We start from the raw sequence: 22,911 nt of genomic DNA, 5'->3' as shown, positions 1-22,911 counted from the left end.
AAAGGTTAAAAAGAAAACGTTTAAAAGGTTGATGGTCAAATTTTTTAATTTTTGCATAAACAGTAGTACTATTAATTTTTGCATTGCATGGCCAAATTTAATCAGGATGATAAAACATATAAGTAGTGTTTTGATGTTGCCGCATTGATATCATAAAGTTAAAAAAAAAAAAGTTTTAACATCCAAACATTTGATTCATTGGTTGGTACGTGATCTCTCTGCATAATAAGCAAGGCTCGAATCCCTCCTCCATTATAAAAAAAAAAAATTTAAAGTATAACTATTCCATAAATTGATGATGTTGAAAATCGAATATAAGTTCTTTTACTAAAGTCCATGTGCGACAAATTTCTTACCAATTGACCAAAAATTTTTGATGCCTATAATATTAAGGACAACTTATAGATTGGAAGTATGTACAAGACGTTTTTGGATTTCATGGTAATGGTCTATGTAATGGTTCCTATTAGGACACATTTTGTATAAACTTATTTAAGAATTGTTGAAGAAAAAAGAATTACTATTTGTTGATAATGCTAAAGCTGAGCAAACAATTAATTCGATTAATTTGATTATGAGTTAATTCTATTATTGATTTTTATAATTGAATTAACCGGATGTTGTGTAAAATTTAAAACAATCAAAAATTAAATATTAACTGATTAATCAAATTAAATCACTTACTTCAATTGATAATGGAATTAATCCAAAATTTAAAACTCATGTCTAATTTTCTCAGTTTCATTTTTCTATACTAATTGCAAAATGAATAAAGTAGAATTTAGAAATCCTGACAATACCATAAGATTAATAACATTAATAATATGTCTTGACAAGTGTGGTTAAAAAGTTAAAAAAAATTCAATAAACATAAATGAAAACACATTAAAATATACCTATTTGTATACATATAATCCTAAATCGATTAATTTGATTAACAAAAAAAATTTGAAAATCGAAATTGATCAGTTAATTAATTTAATCGCGTTCACTTTCAAATTAATCAAAAAATCAAATTAACAAATTGATTAAATCAAATTTATTCAATTAATTTGATTGATCAAGTTTTAACCACCTCTAAATAATGTCACAAATTTCTCATTTTTATAAATTATAAGAGAAAAATTATGTGATATACTATTATTTTAGTTATATAAGAAATTATGTTAAAATATATGCTAAAATACATATCTTTGTAGTTAACAACTGCAGAGCAATAATAAACTTCTAACCTCTTCGTTTATCAGTTATCAAGACTTGGCCAGGCCTAGCAATCAAGTTGTTCTTATTGCCATGTGTTAGAGACTGGGGAGTTGCGGTTATTTGTTTCTAGCTTACAGCTGTTTTGACATTTGGCTTGCTACCGAGAAAAGATATTACTGATTAAAAGTTGTTATTAAAAATGCTAAGTATAATGTTTCAAAAAATTATTATCTTATTTACAAAATCTTAAATAAATTATTTTTTTATTACATATAATTAAGTTTTTATAATTTTATTTTAAACCAAATAAGTTTTTATGATCTAACACTTGACAATATATTATTAGTTAAAATGTCACTTGACATTTTATATTCATATGATGTTAACGTAGTATTGACATAAAATATGAAAATGTCACGTGGCTATAAAATCATGTTAAATAAACATATAAGATCAACATCTATTCAGACATATCAGCTCCATGAAGAACGAGGTAACTGATTTTGGCAATTGAGATATTGAAAGATGAGGTGAAAGGCTGGGAGATTCGACGTGTCAGAAGAGAGGCGAACTAGAGAGCTAACACTTTAGCAAAGGACGTTGTGCAACTTAATGAAGATTACAAGATCGTGGCTTGACTTTATCCATCCAATATTATCTCTCATATTATGTCTTTAATTGATATGTATATAATCTTTTTCTTGTATGTGATCATTTTGATAAGTATAATGAGCTTATGATGAGCTTCATATAAGGAAGTAGTTTAGTTTCTTCTAATGCAGTATCTTACGAGAACAACCAACTAGTTCTTGTATAAATATTTGTACTTTATCAACTTATGAATATATGCCAAATTAAACTTATTCTTTTTTGTATCAGAGCAAGTTAGTCCAAAACTCTAATTTTTCAGCCATGGCAAAGACAATGCAAATCAGGTTAATGAGAGCTTGGTATCTTCTGCAACTACATCACACAATGTCATAGTTGACACCAAGTCTCCATATTTTTTGCATTCATCAGACCATCTTGGCTTGATTTTTGTCACTCACCCTCTCTCTAAGAATGGTGAAAATTATTTTACTTAGAGACGAAGTTTCTGAATGCATTACGATATAAGAACAAGACAAGGTTCATAAATGGGACCATAATTCAACCGGATGCGAATCCCTAAGGCTATGAGTCGTGGGTTTAGTGCAATGCCATTGTACTATTATGGCTAACAAATGCGCTTGCAAAGGAGATTCAAGGTAACGCGGCACATGTTGAAATAACTTATGAGGTTTAGGTAGATATGTAGGAGAAGTTCACGCAAGTAATAGCTCCATGTGTTTATGAGTTGAGGCGTCTGATTGCATTGTTGCAACAAGAAAAGTCTTCAATCTCAACCTATTATAGTAAGCTCAAAACTATTTAGGGTGAATTACAAGCTTCTAATCCCATACCTGTATGTACATGTGGTTGCAAGTGTGGAGTTGCGAGAAGACATGCGAGAGCTAGAGAAAGTGTTTGACTTTCTCATGGGATTGGATGACACATTTAGTACAATGAGATTTCAAATACTTAGTGTTGATCCATTGCTCGACTCGGGGAAAGCATATTCCATCACGACACAAGAGGAAAAACAGAAACAAGTTGTTGCAGGTCAAGCCTATTTACAACTTTATGTTATAATTTATTGAATTTGGTTACAAATTCATTAAAAGGATTAAGAAATGTAAGGTCAAAGTTGTATGTTTTGTTCTTATGTTCCTTTACAAGCCACCTTTAATAAATTTTTGAGTAAAATACATTAATTTCTTTAACTTTTGATTATAATTACACATGAGTTTATTAATTTTTAAAATAGGCATTTTGTCTTAAAAGAATATTTTTTCTAAATACATAAGTTCTACCATTAGTCAAATATCAATATTTTTATTAGTTTGACTACGTGGTAATATTTAAATATAATTTCATTCTTCATTAATTTTAAAATTTATTACTTATAAATTATATTTTTAATTTTTAATTTTTTGTGCAGAAAAAAAACTCTCAATCGACCACCTAATGGCACTCTTCTGGAGAGTATGATCAGCACTCCCCAAAGAAGAACCAAATCGTTTGTTCTCCTCTAAGGAGCACAATAAAGGGATTTGGTGCTCCCTTGGGGAGCTCAAGATTTGGGGTGTACAATAAGATCTTATACTTTCTTGGGGTGATTTGGTTGAATTTGGCATTCTATGGTTAGATTCGATCGCGAGATAATCAATCGGTGTAAAAAGTGTTAGCGGTCAGCTTGAGAGAAAGAAAAAAAAAATTTAGATATTTCACGTTTAGATATTAACATCATTTACACGCTTGAGATAGAGTATTCATTTTAAAAATTAATAGATCCGCGTGTAATTATAATCAAATTAAAAAATAAATTTATTTTATCTTAATTTTTTAATTTATTTTAAGGGGAAAAATAATGTAACTTTTAACCAAAACTCTCGTCATTTTTCAGAAAAAAAAATCAAAAAATGTATAGCCACGTGTTTATGAGTTATTGGCTTGTTTACAAAAAAATGTCCATACTTCGAGGTCTATCTGTCATCCATTCATAGTGGTTCCCTCTCGACTGCCAATAATGTCCATATAGTATTTTCATTTTATTTTTCAAAGGATATATAATATATTCATGAAGCTAATAATATGTATTATATATGCGTGCATATTTTTATGCTTTATAATTAAAAATACACAATAATAAAAAATAAAATTATATACCTTTTATTAAAAGTTTTCACTGAATCAAATTTGGCTAACATCTTTAAAATTTAAGTTCAAGCCCAAACACGACATGACCCAATCTACTTATTTAAGTTAATTATAATATTAAAATATAAAAATATTTGTATTGCTATTTTAATTTTTTATATATAACTTAAAATTAATTAAATTATTTATTTATATAATACATTGTTGAGTTGGGTCAAGTTTGGACCTTAAAAATCCTATACAAAATTGACTTGGGATTTCAACTCTTATGTAACGTTTAATAATTTATTAATAATGTGATTATTGAAAGTATAATTATTTTTTTATTAAATTAAAAATAAATAAATAAGTCGGGTTGTTCGTTATACTCACAATCCTAACCCGGATTCCAATTGAGTTTTAAAAAACCTTTTATAGATTTGAATGAACAATTATTATATTAAAAATATTTTTTATTTTATTTTTAATTTTAAAATATATTTTAATAATAAATATAAAATTAAATTGGTAAACTGAACTTAAACTTTAAAGAGATAACGGGGCCGGGCCCTGCCCGGCATTGGACAATGGATATCTCGGCGTATAAGTTTTGGCCTTTTGGGTACATTTTTGAATTCAAAATGGAGGCAGGGCTGAAAGGGAAGTTTTCTTTTGTTATAAACGGGAAATAAAATGTTGACGTGGCAAGTTGTACAGCATAATACACACATAATGCTACCTTTAGTCGTACGAGCATAAGCAAAAATTACTGAGAGAGTGACCAGAAACCCTCCGACTTCCCTGTCCTGAGCCCTCTCTCTATTTAAGGCAGCCCCCCCGGCGATCTCTGTTTCCCCGCTCACCCGACAACAAGGTCAAAGGTTAGATACTCTCCGTAGCGGCAAAATGTCTAGGATTCTCCAAGGTTTCAGGGCGCTTTTAGCTTCCCCAGCGGTGTCGACGTCGTCGTCGGCAACAGCAGCAGCCAAGTTTTCGTCTGCTTCTGCTGCTGCTGCGAAACCAGCTGCTACTAAAGTGAGTCGGAAACCAAAAAAGCCGACCACCTCAAAACCGAAGGCCGACAAACCAGCTGCTCCTCGAACTACGAATCGACCCACCGGGATATCAAAGGTTACCCCTGTTTCACCTGCTTTGGGTCAGTTCCTTGGAGCCCAACAGGCTTCCCGTACTGAAGCTGTTAAGCAGATCTGGACCTATATCAAATCGCACAACCTCCAGGTGGTCCTCTCTCTCTCTCTCTCTTTATTTTTCTCTTGCTTCAGCTATGATGTTTTCATTTAGTATTTGATATGTTAAATGGTTTTTTTTTGTTGATAGGTTTCTTGGGTTGTCTTAACTTTGTGTTTTTCTCCCTGTTTTCTTGAGTTTTTGTTTTATTTTATTAAAGTTGCTTTCATTTAATATATTTCGTGAATGATGGATAATATGAAGTTATAAATAAACAAACGTGGGTTTGAGTATTTTTCTGGGATGATGCTGTTTAACTTTAGTGTTTTGTGTGTCATTTATTGATGGGTTTCTTTTCTAGTTGCTTGGTTGATGGCTCTCTGGGGTTTCTGGCATCCTTTTTATGGGCTTTTCCCCCCTTATATTTTTGTTTGATTTTCTCTGTGGCGGTTAATGATGGAACTTGGAGCTGCTTGGTGTTTATGTTCAAAAGAAATTAAGCTGGTAGTTGTGGTAGGCTTAGTTTTATGAATGTTAATATGAATTAATAAGTAAATAGATGTGGGGCTTTAGTAAAATACATTTGGGACACTGTTTATTTGTTTCCATTGATGGCTTCTTATTGTTAATGAATCTAAGTTTAGTGCTTGTTAAGGGGATTCACATTGATGCTTGGATTGCAATTGTAAAAGGAGTTCTTTTTATTTTTTCTGGTGTTCTCTTTTTTTATTTTTAGGGACATTTATAGGAAAAAACTGGGTATAACTCAGAGAAGGGATGAGACCTGAAGGTGCATAATATTTTCTTCATGTAATAAAGTGAAGTAAAGGTGAAAGGAAAGAAGGGTTGGTTCTCAAAGTGATGTATAAAACCTTGGATTCTGTCACCTGTGCTTAAATTAAGCCACTGCTTCTCCCTCCATGTCCCTTCTTCTTTCATTTCCTGGTTTTCCACATGCTATGGTTTTGCTTGGATTTTGGGAGGAAAATTGGAATAGAACTTTCCTGTTTCTTCTGGCAAATGATGTCTTCATTACTTTTCCACAGAGTTCAAGAGGTTACTTCACTGGTTGGATATTAGAAAGCACTGGGGGAAGGAAAAGCAAAAGGAATTATGTGAGAATATTTAAGAATCAGACTTAGTCTCTTATGGTGACTTGCTACTTCCTTCAATTTAGTGTTAGATCCTTGAGGAGGGTAACAAATTGAAAGGAGAAATACTTTTTGTCCTTTGGGTTAATGAGACTGTCCTGACAGGTACTAATAGGTACCTTAGGTATTTGGTGTTTGAGTTGTCTAATGGCAGGTTGTATTTGGGGAGGGCATGATGTTCTTCCCTGAATTTCAGCAGAGAGAAATGGATGGAGAAACAGAAAGGTTTACAGGTGCTCATTTTTTTTGTCTCCCTTAATGACCCTGGTCCTAAGAAGACTTGGGGGCTGTATAACAGATAGAATTTGTGTGTGCATATGTAGTGGAAAGTACCATTTACGCCCAATAGCTATGCTTCTTTTTCTAACATTATTTTTTATCTGATACTAAAGTATATTCTGCATCTTATCCATCCTCGTTTCTTTCTTCACCTTCTCTTTCTTGTTTAGATGTGCCCCTCCTAGGCAACATTTTCACTCTGCCCCCATTTTTCTCTTGATTCTTTCTTAATGGATTTCATTGGAGAATCCTACTTCTTTCACATATTCTCCCATGCTTTTGCATGTGCATTCACTACACACAATCTAGACAGTTAGTTCTTTTTAGTTCTTTTTCAGGGCATTTGATTGGCATCTTATTACTGATTAACTGTTATTGGTCGAAAAGAGATCACAAATGAGGAAAGACAAGTATGGGAGAAGGGTTGAGAACTGGTGTAAAACTGATAAGCCTCTCTGCACTGTGTGTTGATCCTCCTAACGACATGCATGTCGTATGTCTATTGAATTTGGGTAAAACAAATTTATGCAGTCCTTATTTGTGTTTCCCATAGGCAGAAAATGATAATCCTGTTTTTACCCAGTCCCATAATTTTTATGTGGATGATCGTGTTTCTTTTTCTGCTGGAATGTAAGCAGTTATTGCCATTATTGCCATATATGCTGCTTTTCATGATGTTAAAGTTGCTGGTTTTTACTATTTTTTGTTTAATAGATTTCGCTCAGATATCATATGTGAGTGACTCTGATGTTTTGTTATGAGGAAAATTTTTCTCTAATATCATTACACTAAAATATATGGATACTTTTGCCTGCAGAATCCCAGTAATAAGAGGGAGATCTTTTGTGATGAGAAGCTTAAGGCCATTTTTTATGGAAAAGAAAAGATTGGTTTCCTGGAGATTGGAAAATTGTTAACGGGCCACTTTGTGAAGACTGACTGACCTCTATTGTCGTATTTGGCCTTGGGTTGCCCAACCAATAATGAGCTAGCTCCTGTCAGTCTGAACTTAACTCTTTTCAATGTATGTTCATGTTTGCATTTTGTGTTTAGAGCTGAACTTGCTGGGGTGGGCCTGGGAAAGGTTCTAGCTCCGCTTGTGTAAAAATTTAGTAGGGACTAGAGAGTGAAAAAGTAGCATCCTAATTTGGTTTCCTGATTTTAATTTTATTGTTTATGTAACTGGATCTTTGATCAACTAGTAGTTTAATTGTTCAACTATGAGGAAACCATTGTTGACTTTCACATTCATAGTTAGCCCTTATAAGCTGCCTTGTATATGGGTGAGGCAAGCAGAATCATTTGTGAAACCACTGGCTCCGCGTGCAATGAGCCAGGCTTTTGCATGTGGCTTAATTTGAGGTTCAAATTAACATGGGATGCAGATTGTTGAATTTTTAGTCTGTTCCGGTCAGGTCAGTGGAGCTTTCAGTTGAGAGGTTTCTTGAAGTTGGGTCATTTTTGCAATGTTTTAAGTTTCCAGACAACCGGTAATGGTTGGGATGAGGGAGCTCTTGTCTCCTATAGCCTATAGTCATCAGTGATTTTCAATGGTGTATGATGATTGTGACATTGAATGGCTAATAACTCCATAATTTATTTAAACCCCGATGGTGGTGGCTGGAATGATAGCAATGGTTGGTGAAATGTAGAAGGAAACATGTTCCACTGGTTTTTCTTTAAGGATGTTCGAACTGTACCAATAGTGGCAAAAATGTGCTCAGACTGTATACAGTTGCATTTCTTTAAATCTTTCCATGTTCTATGAGTCTTCGTGGCAAGGTAAAGTTGTGTGCATTTTAGTCCTGGCCTTTGCCCCAGGCTCACAGCTTTAGGCCTTTCTCTCTTCCCCCAATCTGACTTTCAGATTCAGGTATTTCGAATCAAATTAAACAGCTTAACTATGAATGGGTCATTGTGTGATGCTTTTTGCCTCTTCAAGTTCAATGGAGAATAATGAGAAAGAATAAACCAAAGGTTTTAAGGAAAAGAAGAGAACCAAAAAAAAAAAAAGACAAATTTCTAATATTAGCAAGTAGCCAGAAAAAAATATTAGGAGCAAGAACTCCATTGGCAATCAATATATATTAATAGACATTTTCTTCAGCATTTGAGTATCTTAGACTAGATTAATTGAGGAGATGATGTATCCATTGCTCTACAACAGGGGAAGAACCATACCATGGTCTTGATACATCATCTGAACCAACTGGTGAGTGGTAGACTCCATCCAAGCTAATGTTGAGTGCTCCTTCTAGATGAGCTGATACTTCTGGTACAACTCCATCACCCCATACATCTGCCTGTCCACAAACCTGATTCAAGGCTAAAACTACCATGAGAAACTAGCACTCAACATGCTGTCACAGTATCAGACCTATCGGTCTTGTGACTCCTGTCATACTTGAGAAAATATAGACATAAAGTACGCTAAAGATATCTAAAAGGAGAAAACAGAAATTTGAATGGTAAAATGAACTCTTAAGAAGGTGACACTCTACTTTTTTGTTTAAAGAAGCCAAGGATAAGGAGCCAAGATGGCTGGTGTTACCTGCTTGTACCCTTGACCAACAAAGCGAGCACGAAAGGTTGTAGAAACAGAGGTTGAATCAGTCTTATTTTTAACAACAGCAACATCTGAAATTGGTTGGTCAGGATCGATGCTAACCACAGAATCAGCATCCAGCTTTGAGTCACTAACAAGGCGAGCTCCCTGAAGATACCTGCATTTACCATTTAAGTTAGAGACACAAGTAATTTTTCAATCAACAGTTAAGAAAATTTATAAGGGAAAAAAAATTGCGTTAATTTAAATAAGTGCTGCTAAAGTCTATCTGGTTTACTCTGCATGATAAATTATTTTATACTATGTCACACTTAAGAAGTACAATATCATACTACAATTTTTGGCTTCGTAACCCTGTCTTATCTGATTTCTCTTAAACCATCAATCTGAGTTCAGGTATGTTGCTCCAAAACTTAAAAGTTCACTTGTGCTGCTTAAGTTTCTGTAAGTGTTTGTAAACAATCAGATTGGTCCACAATGTCTATTTGGAAGAGGATGGGGGAAGAGTTCTACTGTTTTACTCTGGGACTCTTCAAGTAATAGCCATATATAGATTAAAGTTTTCTTGTGTTCTTCCATAATTCTTAGATTCTGTTCAAGTTTTACAAAGTGGTGGTTCAGCCTTAAAATTCTACCAAATACAAATATGTTTGGAGAGTTGACTACATCCCTCAGTATTCATCTTCAAACCAACAATCCTTGGGGATGGTTTATTTTGCGTGCATGATCAAAATGTCTGATCAGCTACTACCAGGATTGTTTCACAACAACTGTGAGAGGTATGAATTTCACATATTAAACAGCTTGTTCACTCAGAAAAGAAAGGATAGACAACAGATGAAAAGGAATAGGTCCTCCAGCAATGTGTAGTCTGCATTCATCAACTGGGTGAATGTGTGCATTCACATATAAATGCTACCATTAACTTGAAAAATTATTAGGCATCTTGAATATAGTGAAGTAGGATTAGTGCAGAAACAAAAAATAGAATCAAGAACAGGATCTGACTTTGATTTTACCTTCCTGCAATACATACATATTTCAGCTCAGGTGTATAGACAGCCTTTTTGCAGTGTTTTTCAACATAATAAAGTAGACCCCTTGTTTGATCAATGACCCCTTGCAAATCTTTCGGAGGAGGCCTACAATAGAACAAAAACATAGATAAGAGAATGTGCTTAAAGTTTCAAGCACTCTTCCCCCTTCCACTCAAACCATGAGTTGAGAGCTAGAAGTAGTTACCAATGATAAAAAAGAAAAAAGAAAAAAAAAAAAGAAGAATCAAGTGCCTCCAATTGGAATTACTGCAGTTTATAGAACATCCATTAACCCCTACAAGGTACTAAAGTTATTAGAACAGAAAATCATGAGACAAAAGGATCAAAAACCAATCAAGAATATTCAGCATTGAAATAAAAGAACCTACAAGTGGGGAGTACCAAGAGTCAGAAGCAAGGAGATGTGAGAGAATCCAAATTCTTCCATGTAAACACGTGCTAGCCATCCTCCAGCTGAGTGTCCAATCAATGATAATGTCCCACCTAAACTCAGATACATTACTGTTTTAGAAGATGCCTTATGACAATGTTTTAGACGGTGAATCCCAGGAAGAGAGACAAAGGATTGCAAGAAACTAGGAGAAAATAGACAAGGAAGTGGACAAAAACAAATATGCTGATATCTAATGGCTTCTTCAAGATGCAGTCTCCATGAATATTGCATTACCTACATGAATGATGTTTAATTATGGTAATATTTAATTTTCCTTCACAACCAGAGACAATTTACTAATAAAATCCATCTTCAGATTTCCTTTTTTTTTTGGGATAAATAAATTCGTCTTCAGATTTCAGTTTGTTCAAAATGTATGAAAACAGCAATACCATGGAGTTTCCCAATTCTGTTAAGTGTTTATTTCCAGAAATGAAATAGCTATAGTTTGCAACTTGCAATACAGAGCTCTTCAGGGTTATTTGGCAAACTTTCTTATGTAAATTTAACTTCCTCAAAATTGGCAGGTGGTACCCACTAGTTCACAAAACCACTTAAAATGTAAAATTTAATAAACCATGCCATAGAAATACTCAAGTGTCATTTTCAAGAAAATGGTCAAATATTAATGTCCAAGCAATACATACTCAGGTAGAGTCTAGAGTGTCAGTTGAAGAGAACATTTTAGTTACAATCACAATTTACATGTAAAAAGTTGAACCCATAGTCATTTGCACCAAAATGGTGAGTAAATGCCTTATGGCTCATAATATTTGAGAGCAAATCTCCTTTCCAGACACCACCTACGCCACTAACATAGTGCATTTCCATCAAATAATGAGTATGTAACAAATAGCAAACTGAAGAACATTCAACTTTCAGAACTGTGATTTTTTTTTTTATCATATTCAGAGTTGTGAAATTAATTCAGACTGCTAAAGCCTCCAAGCTATCTGAATAGAAATAGTTCTTATTGTGAAATGTTCTTGAAATGATAGAACAGTGCGTTCTTCTCAGTATTAACATACAAAACGGGACAACATCAAGAGCAAAAATGCTAATAATCTGGACATACATTTACTAGATGCCTTGAAACTATATTACTACCTTATTTCGTTTTTCTAAAAAAATATTATTGTGCATTAAATATCAACAAGAGTCTTGTGGCAGAATTCTGAATTCTTGAGTGACAGAAGGATACAAATTCCAACAACCAACAACTGTAATGCCTTTCCATACAATACAAAGTACACAGAACTTCCGCATAAAGGAAAGCAGAACAAAGAAAAATTACTATCACACAATTGAAATGACTCCAAATTAAAAGGTAATGGCAAAGAATCATACCCTGTGCTAATTCCTTTGCTTCTTGAACTGCATCATCAACCCTCTTCAAATACCTGCTTTCACACTATTTAATCAATAAAAAAGAGGGAGGGGGGATCCTCAAAACCAATTTCTTTTGTTAAAACTTGCATACATTCATAGGACCACATTCAGGATTGTTTGAATTAAAGAGTTTCCTGGCAGAGAAACGCTAAAGATACCAGTCAAGAACAGGCCTAGGCTGCAGAGTGCCTTTCCAGTAGTTGGGGTCCACCAAGCCAGCTGCATTCCTCAGCCAATCAATTCTTGAAACCTTAGCAACAACAGTAGGTACTCCATACTCTTGCAAGGTCAACTCCAACTTCTTGTAGTCACCAGTATTATTCCCTAACCCCTGGAGAAAACCAACAAGAAAAGTGTCAAATGTAACAGAACACAAACAAATGTTTATAAATAAAAAGCAAACAAATGCATGTATGTAGGAACGTAGGAGATTTAACTGGAAGGATGACAGCAGGGCGGTAGTTGGTGGAAGAAGAGGAGGAAGATGAGGAGGAGGAGCATTGGGGTTTGAAATTGAGTGGTGGCAAAGCCAACGCCATGCCTTCCAGAAGTTATGGGATTCTTGTGTTTTGACTGGCTCCTTATATTAACTGTCGGAAGCTGAGTACTTTTAGACAAGTTGAGGTGCTGCTGTAAGGAAGGCCCTTTTTTTTTTTTGTTTTGTTATGTATTACAGTATCAGTTGGCACTTGGCAGGATGTCTACCTAGATTAATATATGGGCTGGGCCTGTTTTTGGCAGATACTTAGATAACAAAAAATAGTACTCATACGAAAATGGGAGAAGAAAGGGTGAGCCAGTAAAATAAGAAAAAGAAAAAATGGCTTCTTTCGTTTGCTTACACATTTGTGCAGTCCCAAGGGCTGCGAAACAAGCTCTTTCCTCACTAGTATTACTCCACAAACTCCCCTCTTCTCTTCAACCCAACTATTGCATCACCAAAGCTTTTACTTTTTCTTCTGCTTCTGTTTCTATTGATGCTAATAAGGAGCTCAGGAGCAATGAACTGGTGGCTCTCGAGTATGCTGACCTTAACCTCACTGACAAGATTTCTCAGGTACCCTTCTATTTCTCTCCATCGTCAAGTTTTATCTTTTCATGATAATGGGTCATCAAGGTTTCTTCTTCTTTTTATGATAATGGTTTGTCAAATTTTTCTCTTTTAAGTATAAATTTATAATGGGTTATAAATTTTTTCTCTTTTTATGATGATGTTTTTTTTCCCTCTCCTTTATTTGATTGCAGGAGTTGGGTCATGTAAGAATCAGGCAACATGTCAACCCTCTTAGTTCATCTTTCTCTGTGAGTAAATTCTAACCTCCATTGCAATGCAGTAGTTTTTGAAAAAAAAAAAAAAGAACAGGTTATTTCCTATGTTCAATTAGAAAAGTAAAGGTTTTGTCTTATTGGCTTCTGTTGTTAATGCTTCTTGGCTTGGTATGGGAGATTTAGTGGTTGAATAAAATTTCAAATTATTGTTTTCTGGCTAGGTGCCAGCGTCTATACCTGATTGGAGTGAAGTCTTCAGGGATCCAACATTGCCACTTATGGTGGATATTGGATGTGGTAACCCCTCTATTTAATATATATGCGAACTGTTGCCATTCATTAATAATTCTTTCAAATTGTAGAGAGATGATTGATCCATAAATGAGAACATGTTAGCTACTGCATGGTATTTACAAATCGGCCTTTTCAATCATGGAAAGCTACTAATTTATTATCCAAGTTGTGATAAGAACTATTTTAGCCATGTAGAGTTTGGGAACGCAGGTGGCTGTTCCCTATTAGCTTCTTAGAGTTTTAAATCCTTTAATTCAAAACAATCACCATGATGCTTGGATTCTTGTATAACAAATGGCCTTTTGCATTTTCTCCTCTCATATTTGGACTCAGATGATGATGGATAACATTGAGAAGGCTTTAGGAAGTTATAATTTGTTAATGGCTTTCATTATCCAATAATGTGTACCATTATGATATTGAGTAGGCAGGTTAATGTTGAGGCAGGGTACTTTAGAGGTGTGGAGTGACACCCTTTAGATATTTATTGTCTTTTGGCTGCCCTTCTTTTAAGCATAATATGCATGTTGATAGATTGATAACTTGAGTTACTTTATTGTTTATTTGATTAGCTTTTACGACATCTGTCCGAAATCCTTGTTTATATTTTTCACTATGTCTTTCAAACTTTGCTTCACAACTTAGATTATTAGCATTATCATCATAGGTATCACACTTTTTATTATTTTTGTTGTTACCTGCATTGTGGTTACTACTGCTGCCGGGGTATGTATAAGTATTTGATGAATCTAACAATGATAAAAAAATTCTCAGGAAGTGGCAGATTTCTCATGTGGCTTGCGAAACAAAATTCTGATTCACAAAATTATTTGGGACTGGAAATACGAGCAAAAGTATGAGATAGAAGTCCTTGGATTACGTCTAATTCACTCAAGAGTTCTTCTGATTGAGTAAATTTACATTTACTTGGTCTTCTTTTATTCTTGGAATAACAAGATATGGGTGTTTAATTTGATGTGGTAATACTTTTTACTTGTCATGTAGCTGGTCAAGCGTGCTGGGTTTTGGGTAAAAGAGCTGGCTCTTAGTAACATGTAAGGCTTTGAAACTCATTTTACATGAAGAACAGTATTAATGGTGATTTGATCATGTATTTTTAAACTTTGTTGCAGACATTTCATATTTGCAAATGCTTCAATTTCCTTCAAACATTTAGTGTCTACTTATCCTGGACCATTGATGCTAGTTTCAATATTGGTGAGTGTGATTTTGCCACTTTATCATTCCATGTCCTTTTAATAGTAGGTTAAACAACAATATTTGTGGCTTTATGCAGTGCCCCGACCCTCATTTCAAGAAAAGGCATCATAAAAGAAGGGTTGTACAGAAGCCTTTAGTAGATTCCATCCTAACTAGTTTAATGCCAGGAGGAAAGGTATGCCCTTTGATTCACTTTGAATGATAATTTTGGCTTTTCATATAGCATGTGATTGTAGGGTATACCATAATCTATTCTAAACACTTTGAAACTATTCCTGTAACTTTCTTGTATTATCTGATGTGAGATCTTATGAAACTGATTTCAGACTTTTTCAATTAATAGTGCCAATTTCTGTTACAGTTTATTGCTTACGGTTGATTTTAATTAAAGTAAGGGTTCTGCTAATGAGTGCCGTTAGGGCATTCTTTAAGGTTAGTTAAAATGCTATTTATAATAATATTTTTGTATTATATGTAGAGTTGATACTTAATGTGATGATTTTCAATGCATTGAAAGAAGATATTACCTAATATAGTAACCTTAAAAAGTTCCCTTAGGGCACCCGTTAGCAAAACCCTTAAGGTAAATTTTATGTGCCTATGCCTTGATAGATCATCTTGTTCAATGGTTCCTAATGTATTAAGACGGCTGAATTATTTGCAGCAAACTCTTACAGTCTTTTTGAAATTCTTTTTGGTACATCTGCTCATGCTTAAGTCGCTTGCTTGCATGTTGCTTGGAGTATAGCATCTGTCTATAGAACTAAAAGATGGCCTTGATGCAGTTTATTAGGACATTCAAGAATAAGTCCTTGGTATAGGTTGACAGAGATACATTTGCATGTATCCTCACAGCCCAAGAAGAAAGGCAACAGTCTTGGGAAATGGGGCTGTGAGCTGCACAAGCGCACAAAAAGTTTCAGTTTTCTGTTTTTTCCACTTCAAAATATGTGGCATCCCTGATTGCAAATGTTCTTCTAGGGGTGAATCTCTGTCTCTTCAATATTTGCTGCTCCTGAATAGAAATGATTAGAAAATTCCTGGCATTTGCTCAGCAGTCAGCTGATTCCACTTTCTTCCTTTACCTTTCACAGCAATTCTTACTGCATAATCCCACTTCAAAACCATACAAAGCTACCTTTTCTACTAACTGATCTATATATTCAAGCTTTAGAATATTGTAATACAAGATTTATAATTGTACTTGGACAGGTTTTTATACAATCTGATGTGCTTGAAGTCGCTGTCGACATGAGAAAGCAGTTTGATCTGGAGCCTGGTGCACTTCAACATGTTGACACGGTTGATCCAAGTGTGTTATGTGATGATGAGGGATGGTTAATGAACAATCCAATGGGTATCAGGACTGAAAGAGAAATCCATGCACAGTTCGAAGGTGCAAAAATATACAGGAGGTTGTACCAGAAAAGAATACACTAGTAAATTAGAGGAAAGGAAATTTGAGGCATGTCTATCTCATCTTGTACCTATCATGTAGGAAGTTTCAAACCGGCAAAGAAGGCTGCTTCAAGAAAACATCATGGGTTCAAGCCTTCTTCCATTTTGTTAAATTTGAAACTTCAAACCCTTTTCTTTATTGAATAGAAGTCTCAACTCTAAACCCCCTTCCATTCACAAAAAAAGCCAGCAGCCATTGGTAACAATCTTTGGTGCATGAGGATGCATGGAACTGAATGCACATGGTATCTAAATTGACCCCTTTTCCTTTTTCTTTTCATAAAGAGAACCAGAAGACCCAAAAAAGAGTTGATGGCTTGACAGTGTCAAACTCTGGTCTGGCATAAGTTTGATTGAGTAAAAATACTTTCATGAAAAGAAAATCTTTGATAATATTCGGATTGTTGGCGCACCAACGCGCATCAAGAAACCACCTGGCGCCTCCACGAGGAGAAATGCCATTCCAACACGAGCGGCACTCGGATATCATAGCATCCACAATTGGAAATTTCAACCTTTGGTGCCTTTATTTCCATGCACAATTCTATTGGAAAGAATCCAAGAAAAAGCATGTGCCACACTATGGACGACTGTCATGTATCATTGCTCAAAAATAAAGCAACCTTCTCCATCTTTTTTACATTTATAATAATGGGTTATGGGCAGAGAATAACTTTTACATTGTATTCTATTGTGTCGAAAAAGATGATATTTGCACTACTTAAATGTTGGTGATTTATGGACTTTCACACGTACTCGTAATATCACGATCATGTTAAGATCACACTAATCAATTATAATAAATCTTGTTGCAGTAGTATTTTATTCTGTAATGATATTATAATTGATAATCAATTTGATGAAGTTTTTAATGTAAAAAATTTATCAAAGTAGCAAATGCAAAGCATATGACTCGTGACATTGCTTATTAGATATAAACAGTGATTTCATACAATAAAATGTTAATGATTAAAGTAAAGTTTCACTCAAATGATCAATGTTACAAGATACAAATATCAAGAAATAAGAAAATTTCTTTTTTTTTTCACATTAAAATCAATCGGTTGAGTTAAAAAAATATATTAATTGATTTTCTCTCTTTGTAAATTTTAAATTTCAGTAACATAAAATTATTTGAAATGAATATTTTACAATATTTTATCACATTAGATAAGATAAATAATTAAGAAGTTAAAATTTATCTTACACACCAATCATGGATATTTTAAATTTTACAAACGATATTAGAAAAATCACATGTGCATGTATTTATATGTTTATACAAATTAATAAATAAATTAATTAATTATTATATAGGTAAATAGATTTCATTTGCCTTTATGAAAAAGAAGAACAACAACGTGAATATTACTTAATGATTAAGGGAGAAAGTGACGTGAAGATAGAAAGCTGAGGCACGTAATGAGAGGTCCAACTAAAAAAGCAAACGCGTTGAAGAAACGCGTACCAAGTAAAAGCGATAGATACGTCACCAACAACAATACAGCAGATGATATGATAACTTCTCTTCTTTGTCCTATCTTTACCATAAATATTGGCTCGAAAAACTAGGAACTCTCCCTCAATACAATCTTCGTAGATCAAATCATTTCTGTTGCTTTGCACAAGTCAAAAGGGGTTTCGGTTCCGAAGAATCTCTACCAACAAGGTGAAAACTACACCCAGCCCTTTTTTCTCTCTGTCTTACCTCTTTTCTTTCGTTTTCAAGAATCCTTCTTTGGTTTTGCTTTGCTCCTAAATTCTTGGTTTCCCTCTTCTCCATCTGTCAATCCATGTAATCTCTTTTATTTCTTGTTTTTGGGGTGTTTTTTGTTTTGGGTTTAATCTATAATTTCGATATCTTTCATTTTTTCTTGTACTTGTGTATGGGGTTTCTGTGTTTTTTTTTTCTTTTTTAATATTCTTGTTATAGATTGACTTCAATTCATTTTTGTTTTGATTGTGGTGTTTAATCATCTGGGTTCTTATTTGTTCGTATGTATATTTGTTTGATCATGTATGCATATTTGCAGATACATGCATGCATATGTAACTTGTCGCCAAAAGTCTATGTATCTGTACTTTTATGTAATGAATATGGACATGCATGTATGTATGTGCCTTTAGATGCAACACATTCACTATGGCAGACTAAATCCAGAGAAGAAGAAAATATTATGTTTATGTGTATGAACCTTTGATAAATAAAAAGCACCCACATAGTGAACTCTCATGTGATATGCTCTCTCCGCACGATTATTTTTATTTTAAAATTTCTTGTCATTATTGATAAAGCATCACAAAATGTTCTGATTTCATTACTTGTTAATGCCACCTTTCAAGCTCCTACAAGATGGATTTTGAAATTAGCATCTTATATTATTTGTATTCTAAAATGTCATAATGTCAATTTCTCTGTCAATTTGCAGTATGGTTCTTAATCTGATACTTGTACTGCCTAGAATCCTGATCAAATTAGTAATTTTAATTAATATCAGACAGAGAGAGATAGAGAGAGTAGAACTATTTTTATCATTATTAAGGGAAATGGAATGCTTGTCTCTGTTTGATGGATGGAACTTTAGAATACACTGTAGATTATGAAACTTGAATGTTGGAACTTCTTGATCTTTTGGTCTTTTCTGCTCTGCATATGTGGAAGAATGAGAGATATGAAAAGAGAATACTGAAACATAAAATATGAGTGTGTGCGTGTGTGTGTGTGTGTGTGTGTATCTTAAGAATTAGGCATGATCCTTTTTCTTATCTCACAATCTCTACTTTTTGAGAATCAACTTTTGAAACCAGCCAGGCACTGTCTAATCTACATATTTGATAGCTATTTTGTTTTTTTTTTCTTTTTTAATATTTTCTTTTCAATATTTCTCTTTGAAGTGTGTTTCAGCTGACAAAGGTTTGTTTTTTTACTCCTGACAGACTAGGTTACTTAAACTCAATAACTTCAAGCTGAAGAAAAATGGGAGGTGGTAAAGACAAGAATGAAGGCGAGTCAAGTGACAAAGGGCTGTTTTCTAATCTTGCTGGCTATGCTGCTGGACATTATCCTCCACCTGGATCCTACCCTTCTCATGGGTATCCGCCACAAGGCTACCCACCTGCTGGATACCCTCCTCCAGGTGGATATCCTCCTCCTGGCGGATATCCACCTACTGGATATCCTCCCCCAGGAGGACACCCTCCAGCTGCGTATCCACCGCATGGTGGATATCCACCAGCTGGTTATCCACCGCATGGTGGATATCCACCAGCTGGTTATCCTGGTAGGCTTCATGACCCCTTTAGTTTTCCTATGGCTGTTTCTTTGTTAGTCCATTATAAATTTGAGTTGTTAAGTCTCCCTATTGTGGGCCTTATGGTCTTTGGTTTTTGTTCATACTTCAAAGAGCAATGAGCAAGGATATAACATTGGATCTTAAACTTATGGTTGATTTTTTCTTTTGATAAAGGTTTTTCACTTAGTCCTTTAAAGAAAAAAAAAAAAGAAAATGAAAAAGGCATATAGCTTGCCATTTGGTGAACCGCATCCATCTTCTTTAACCCTCAAAACTCAAAATGGATCTGGAGAGATGTTCGCTAACTTATAAATACAATTTCATTTTCATCTTTTATCATCATCTGACGTGAATGGTAAAATTTACAGGACACGGTTCACATGGACATGGTGTGGGAGGATTAATAGCTGGGGGTGCTGCTGCTGCTGCTGCTGCTTATGGGGCGCACCATGTGGCACACGGAGCTCATAATCTTGCACATGGGGGTTACTATGGCCATGGCCATGGAAAATTCAAACATGGGAAGTTTAAGCATGGGAAGTTTGGGAAGCATGGCAGGCCTGGCATGTTTGGGAAGCATAAGGGCAAGTTCTTCGGATACAAGAAGTGGAAGTAATTCCTGTCTCTATGTTCCCATATGTCTCTTATCATACGAGTATGTCCTTTGAACAGTTACTGACTTGGTCCTTTAATGACTTCCCCCCCCCCCCCCGGCCCCCAATAAACATGGATTTGTTTCGGTTGTTATTTGTGCCTGGCATGCCATTACTATGACAGCTGCTTAATATTTGTGGTGTTTTTTTTGTATATGAATGAGTTGGTTTCATTGGAAAGGGTGTTACATGGAATGCCTTTAATCCTGTGTATTAGCCAGGCCATTTGGTTGATGAAAATAATCCTTTGCAAAAAGTATATAATGGAGGAAAGTGGGGGCGCAACTGAAATTAGTAGCTCACAAGAAAACCCAACTCTTCTTGTTCTGTTAGGTGCTGACTCAATTGCTGGATTTATTGATCAATTTTTGTCAGTTATCTATTAATTGATTGTATCTCTTTTATAATTTATTAAGATGGTGCCCTACGAAAAAAGATCATAGAAAATATTGATTATGTTAGAGTGGATTTTAATTTGGTACTTTTAAAAGAGTTTGTAGATAAAGCAATATTGTATTAATCAAGTGCATGAAAGTTCAGTTTTTATTGATAGGAGAAAAAATAAACTGATATTAATTGAAAATAATTATTTACTCTGGTTTCAATTACCGAAAACTTATACTAACATATATAATTATAAAACAGTAAAATATTAAAAAATGAGAGAGTATATAACATGTATTATTGGTAGATTAAGATAAACAGTTATATAATATAAGGTAACTGTATAATATAAAATATAGTTATTAATTTTTAATAATATAATTTTTATATATAAAATGAATGGTTAAATGTTGTCAAATTTAGTTGATTTATTTGTTCAATGATGACTATGTGCTATGTATATTAAGAAATGAATAAACTTTCTTAACTTTTTTATTTTGTTCAATTAATTGAATGAATATTTATTGAAATTTAAACATTCATGTATAAAAGAAATGTTTAAATACTATGGATTCAAGTTCATGTAGAATAAGAAGATATAAACAGAAAATAATATTAAATTATAATTGATAAATATTAAATGAATCTATATTCTAAACATTAAAAATTAAAAAATATTATTTTTAAGTATGTTTTTACTAAAATAAATAAAAAAAAAGCCCTTTCAAATGTAAAAAAACAACGTAGCTTTGACATAAGGTATAAAAAAATTAATTCAATTGAGAACGACAACTAATTGACCCAATTAGTTATCCTATTTAAAACAAAATTTATAAAAAAAAATTGATAATCCTATCAAAAATTATTAGATGTATAATAAACTATTAAGAAATGAGAAAGTATATAATCTATACTATTAACATATTAAAATAAATAGTTGTAAAATATAAGATAATAGTATAATGTAAAGATTCTATCAATATAAAATAGTTAGTAATTTCTAGTATTATATGTCTTTCATATATAAAATGAATGGCTAAAGGTTATCAAATTCAATTGATTTATTTATTCAATGATGACTGTGTGTCATGTATATTGAGAAATGAGTAGGCCTTTCTGATTTTTTTATTTTGTTCAATGAATTGAATGGATGTTTATTATAATTTAAACACTCATGTACAAAAGAGATGTCTATATATTATAGATTAAGGTTGATGCAAAATAAGAAAATGTAGACAAAAAATAATATTAAATTAAAATTGATAAATATTAAATGAATCATCTTATAAACATTAAAAGTTATAAATTATTATTTTTAAATATTTTTTACCAAAACAAATAAAATAAAATAAAAACCATTCAAATGTCAAAAATAATGTAATTTTGACATAAGGAGTAAAAAATATTAATTTAATTAAGAATGACAAATGTCAATCAATTGACCCAATCAATTATCTTACTTTTATATAATGAATTGGATAGATATTTATTAAAATTTAAATATTTAAGTATAAAAAAGATATGTATATATTATAGATTTAGATTCATACAGAATAAGAGAATATAGATAAAAAATAATATTAAATTATAATTAATAAATATTAAATGAATCTATATTCTAAATATTAAAAGTTAAAAATTATTATTTTTAAATATTTTTTATTAAAAAAATAAAAAAATCCTTTAAATATAAAAATAACTTATTTTTAATATAAAGTGTAAAAAAAATTATATCAATAGAAAAAGAAAAGTCAAAAAAATAAAAAAAAAATTAATTGAATGGTACTTGTCATTCAACTGAAAATTCAATTAAAAAATTAAAAGAAATTAAAATATTTTACTTATATTACTTATTGTTTTTATTCACTATTGAAAGAACAGGCGGTAAAAATCCAATATACAAAACTGCTTGCACAGTTTTCAGTTCCACCGATGCATTGACTAATGATTAGAATAATAGCTGGTAAAAGCTGTTGTGTCACTTCTAGGTTCTTTAGAGGAAGTAGATTGGGATGTTCTAATTTTAAATCGGACAATTTGAAGTATCTTGTGGCATTTATGAGAGCGTTAGGTGTTATGCACCCTATCAAGTTAGTCTCTTCGAATACACTTTATCAGGTTGTCTTGTATACTTCATTAAGTTAGTCTTACCCTATCAAGTTAATCTGCTCAAATACACTTTATCAGATTATAGTCTTTTGAAAAGAGGAGATCTCGAGATTGTAGGTATTATACCCTTTATTAGGTTAATCTTTCGGACAGAGGGACAGATGCTGTTGTGCTGCAAATGGGCTAACAAGCCTAGAACAGCACCAGTTGAGCCCCAGTTCAACACTTTATTTTATTTATCTATC

At 33.1% G+C, this 22,911-nt stretch overlaps 4 protein-coding genes across 6 annotated transcripts; 3 read left to right on the top strand and 1 right to left on the bottom strand.

The window, feature by feature from the left end:
• LOC18599722 (protein TRI1) lies at positions 4,632-7,788 on the top strand. The gene is made up of 2 exons (XM_018120529.1): positions 4,632-5,160; positions 7,357-7,788. Exons 1-2 carry the CDS (start codon positions 4,828-4,830, stop codon positions 7,480-7,482), a joined length of 459 nt encoding a protein of 152 aa, XP_017976018.1. The 5' UTR covers positions 4,632-4,827; the 3' UTR covers positions 7,483-7,788.
• LOC18599721 lies at positions 8,566-12,643 on the bottom strand. The gene is made up of 7 exons (XM_018122204.1): positions 12,423-12,643; positions 12,144-12,316; positions 11,944-11,996; positions 10,532-10,646; positions 10,125-10,247; positions 9,091-9,262; positions 8,566-8,854 (listed from the first exon to the last, which is right to left on the bottom strand). The coding sequence occupies exons 1-7, from the start codon at positions 12,522-12,524 to the stop codon at positions 8,669-8,671; spliced, it is 924 nt and encodes a 307-aa protein (XP_017977693.1). The 5' UTR covers positions 12,525-12,643; the 3' UTR covers positions 8,566-8,668.
• LOC18599720 (tRNA (guanine-N(7)-)-methyltransferase) lies at positions 12,744-16,913 on the top strand. Of its 2 annotated transcripts, none has more exons than XM_018122205.1 (8): positions 12,744-13,042; positions 13,231-13,287; positions 13,476-13,551; positions 14,323-14,402; positions 14,554-14,603; positions 14,682-14,766; positions 14,846-14,944; positions 15,982-16,913. In XM_018122205.1, exons 1-8 carry the CDS (start codon positions 12,806-12,808, stop codon positions 16,207-16,209), a joined length of 912 nt encoding a protein of 303 aa, XP_017977694.1. In that variant the 5' UTR covers positions 12,744-12,805; the 3' UTR covers positions 16,210-16,913. The 2 variants fall into 2 exon arrangements, 1 of the variants encoding a protein (XP_017977694.1); XR_001928258.1 differs by having other exon boundaries at positions 12,838-13,042; positions 14,323-14,459; positions 15,982-16,071.
• On the top strand, positions 17,696-20,458 carry LOC18599719 (glycine-rich protein A3). 2 transcript variants are annotated; one of them, XM_007029798.2, is made up of 3 exons: positions 17,696-17,896; positions 19,165-19,508; positions 19,889-20,458. In XM_007029798.2, exons 2-3 carry the CDS (start codon positions 19,205-19,207, stop codon positions 20,134-20,136), a joined length of 552 nt encoding a protein of 183 aa, XP_007029860.2. In that variant the 5' UTR covers positions 17,696-17,896; positions 19,165-19,204; the 3' UTR covers positions 20,137-20,458. The 2 variants fall into 2 exon arrangements, with proteins under 2 accessions (XP_007029860.2, XP_007029859.2); XM_007029797.2 differs by lacking the exon at positions 17,696-17,896 and adding an exon at positions 17,908-18,022.

Source organism: Theobroma cacao, chromosome 5 (assembly GCF_000208745.1).
Source record: "Theobroma cacao cultivar B97-61/B2 chromosome 5, Criollo_cocoa_genome_V2, whole genome shotgun sequence".
In the NCBI taxonomy this organism is placed as follows: Eukaryota; Viridiplantae; Streptophyta; class Magnoliopsida; order Malvales; family Malvaceae; genus Theobroma; species Theobroma cacao.
Note: the sequence above shows the minus strand (reverse complement) of the source record. Positions and strands in the feature narration are given on the sequence as shown.